At 35.0% G+C, this 2,227-nt stretch overlaps 1 protein-coding gene across 1 annotated transcript; it reads right to left on the reverse strand.

Moving 5' to 3' along the window:
- Positions 1-969: 969 nt before the first annotated feature.
- Positions 970-1,824, reverse strand: LOC149195007 (E3 ubiquitin-protein ligase PUB22-like). The gene has a single exon (XM_089407867.1). The coding sequence runs from the start codon at positions 1,822-1,824 to the stop codon at positions 970-972; it is 855 nt and encodes a 284-aa protein (XP_089263993.1).
- Between the last annotated feature and the right edge of the window lie 403 nt (positions 1,825-2,227).

Consider the following 2,227-nt stretch of genomic DNA (forward strand, 5'->3'; position numbering starts at 1 on the left):
TATGACATAGGTGATGATTTTTCTATTCTGGAAAGTTACACTCTATTTTATCATGGAATAAATAAAACCAAAATGAAATAAAAATGATTTTAACTAGATACTAAGAGAAACTATTATGTGATAAATAATTAACCAAGAAACTAAACATTCAAACATCGAAGTAAGTAAGAACATTAATAGTTATGAAAAATCTAACCTTTCTTTTAACATTTTATAATACGCATCCCAAAAAAAAATTTATGGGTTATTTTTAGAATCTAAACCCCTTGAAACAGCTGAGAAGATTTCGACCCATGTTTTATTTTGAAACGAATCATATTACTTCTAATTGGTCCCTTGCCTTTGCTTTTCCAACTTCAAGCGAAATAACATCAACAATGGATAGTTGTTGCATGTGCAAAGGGTCATGCTTTTTCCCAATAGCAACTTAATGTATTCCAGTTTCCTAGTTTTTTAACTCAAATAATTAAGACTCTACATATAGGTTTTTCCTCAGGTTTATGATATTTGATCAACAAAGGGGATCACTGTGCATGTGCACGGATAGTCCATTCTGTGCAAAATGAAATCATTTGGAAAACTCTCATGAAATCTACTCAAAACTACAGCCTGCAGGAAATTGACACTATACGAATGCAGCGATTGTTATGACAAAACATAAAGTAAATTGGTTTCGGATTAGAAAGGATTGGAGATTTGTGTGTAAGACTTATTGGAGAAACAGTGAGACTTGTAAATGCGATAATACACCAAAAATGAAACTTGGACATCTTAACTTCTTTCATCATATCTATTATGCAAATGCTAAGACAAACTGCTAGAATATTTAGTGAAAATTACGATAAGCACAATAAAGATAAACATATATCTCAAATATGTCTGGATCTACTAAGCATTTATACAATTCTTCCATTCTCACTAAAAATTAAGAAAATTTGATAATTTTTCAAGTTTTCTCTACGTATAATTTTAAATATAATTTGGATAATCACTTCTCATCAGGTGGGGAAGACAAGTGGAGGCTCTGAAAGTATTTGCATGCAATTTCAATACCTCCTTTGCTTTTTGCTTTGTTTTGTTTGTGCAATCAAGTTGTTGAAGTGTACACAGTTTAAATAGAGCCCCGCACTGAAGCATCTCCTGAAGAATGAACGCATTTGAAGAATATGTGCAAAGTGACCAAAGGATTCGCACTGCTTTCTTAGTGGCAGTTTCTGAAACCCTAATAATCTTCTTCGAGACTACAACAATACCCATAGCGTGATCAGCCATGGTAGCCCTTCCTTCTGCATAGTCCACTAGCATGTCCAACAGATCAAAAATCCTTTCACACTTGGGCTTCTCGGCATCTGGAAGTAATTCGATCAGAGAAAATACAGCGCCTGCCTCAATTGCCAGCAATCTGTTCTTTCGGGATTTCTTACATATTGCTATGAGGACAACCAAGGCGTCCACGGTTGCCTGATGGCAAACTTCACCCGTTATGAGTTCTAAGAGCCCTTGGAAAATATCAATCCTTTCCCTCACAACAAATTCCCAATCAGATATCCAAACAGAAACCTTCTGCATTAATACTTCCGCGTGAAGATGAGCTTCAATGGTTCCCTTCTGCAAGACGAAGGCCATTGACCTAATGAATTTTGTCTCTGTCAGTGATTTTGCAGTTTCGTGGGTTATAGGAATCAGATGCAATATACCCAATGCTTCTTCACAAGCCCTGAAATTTTCATTCTCATTCTCTTCACAACAATAATAATTGATCAGAGAGGCCAGAGCATGACTCGAACCAAACGCAACGATGCATTGACGGTTTGCTAAACCCATAGATATTGAAAACCAAAAGCATACCTTCTTTTATCCATAAAAAATTTCGAGAATTTCATTCCAATGGATCAAGAATTTCATCTCTATTGATTCTTCTGCTCAACATAATAACAACAAAATAGAATCGCCAGGATAATCCATGCAAACACTCTTTTAAAAAAAACATAAATTAAATTCAAAACAGAGAAAAACACAACGAAAATAAAACATTGTAAAATCCAAAATGCATGGCCATGCAACAAAGAAAATAAACTTGAACAAGAAATAAGGCAAGCCAATGCAATGCAGAGTATTGAAGAAAATGATGAGATCAAAGTGAGAACGTGCTCTATGAGATGCTTAATACTAATCAGTGCTTGCCAAAAGCCAAGGAAGAAGAATAGTGCTTTCCAAAAGCCAGGGA

This window comes from Pinus tabuliformis, chromosome 2_2 (genome assembly GCF_031772625.1).
Source record: "Pinus tabuliformis cultivar Carrire ecotype Pingquan chromosome 2_2, CPIR1, whole genome shotgun sequence".
Classification (NCBI taxonomy): Eukaryota; Viridiplantae; Streptophyta; class Pinopsida; order Pinales; family Pinaceae; genus Pinus; species Pinus tabuliformis.

Coding starts and splice junctions, on each gene's coding strand:
- LOC149195007 (XM_089407867.1), bottom strand. CDS start 1,824: ATGGGTTTAGCAAACCGTCAATGCATCGTTGCGTTTGGTTCGAGTCAT.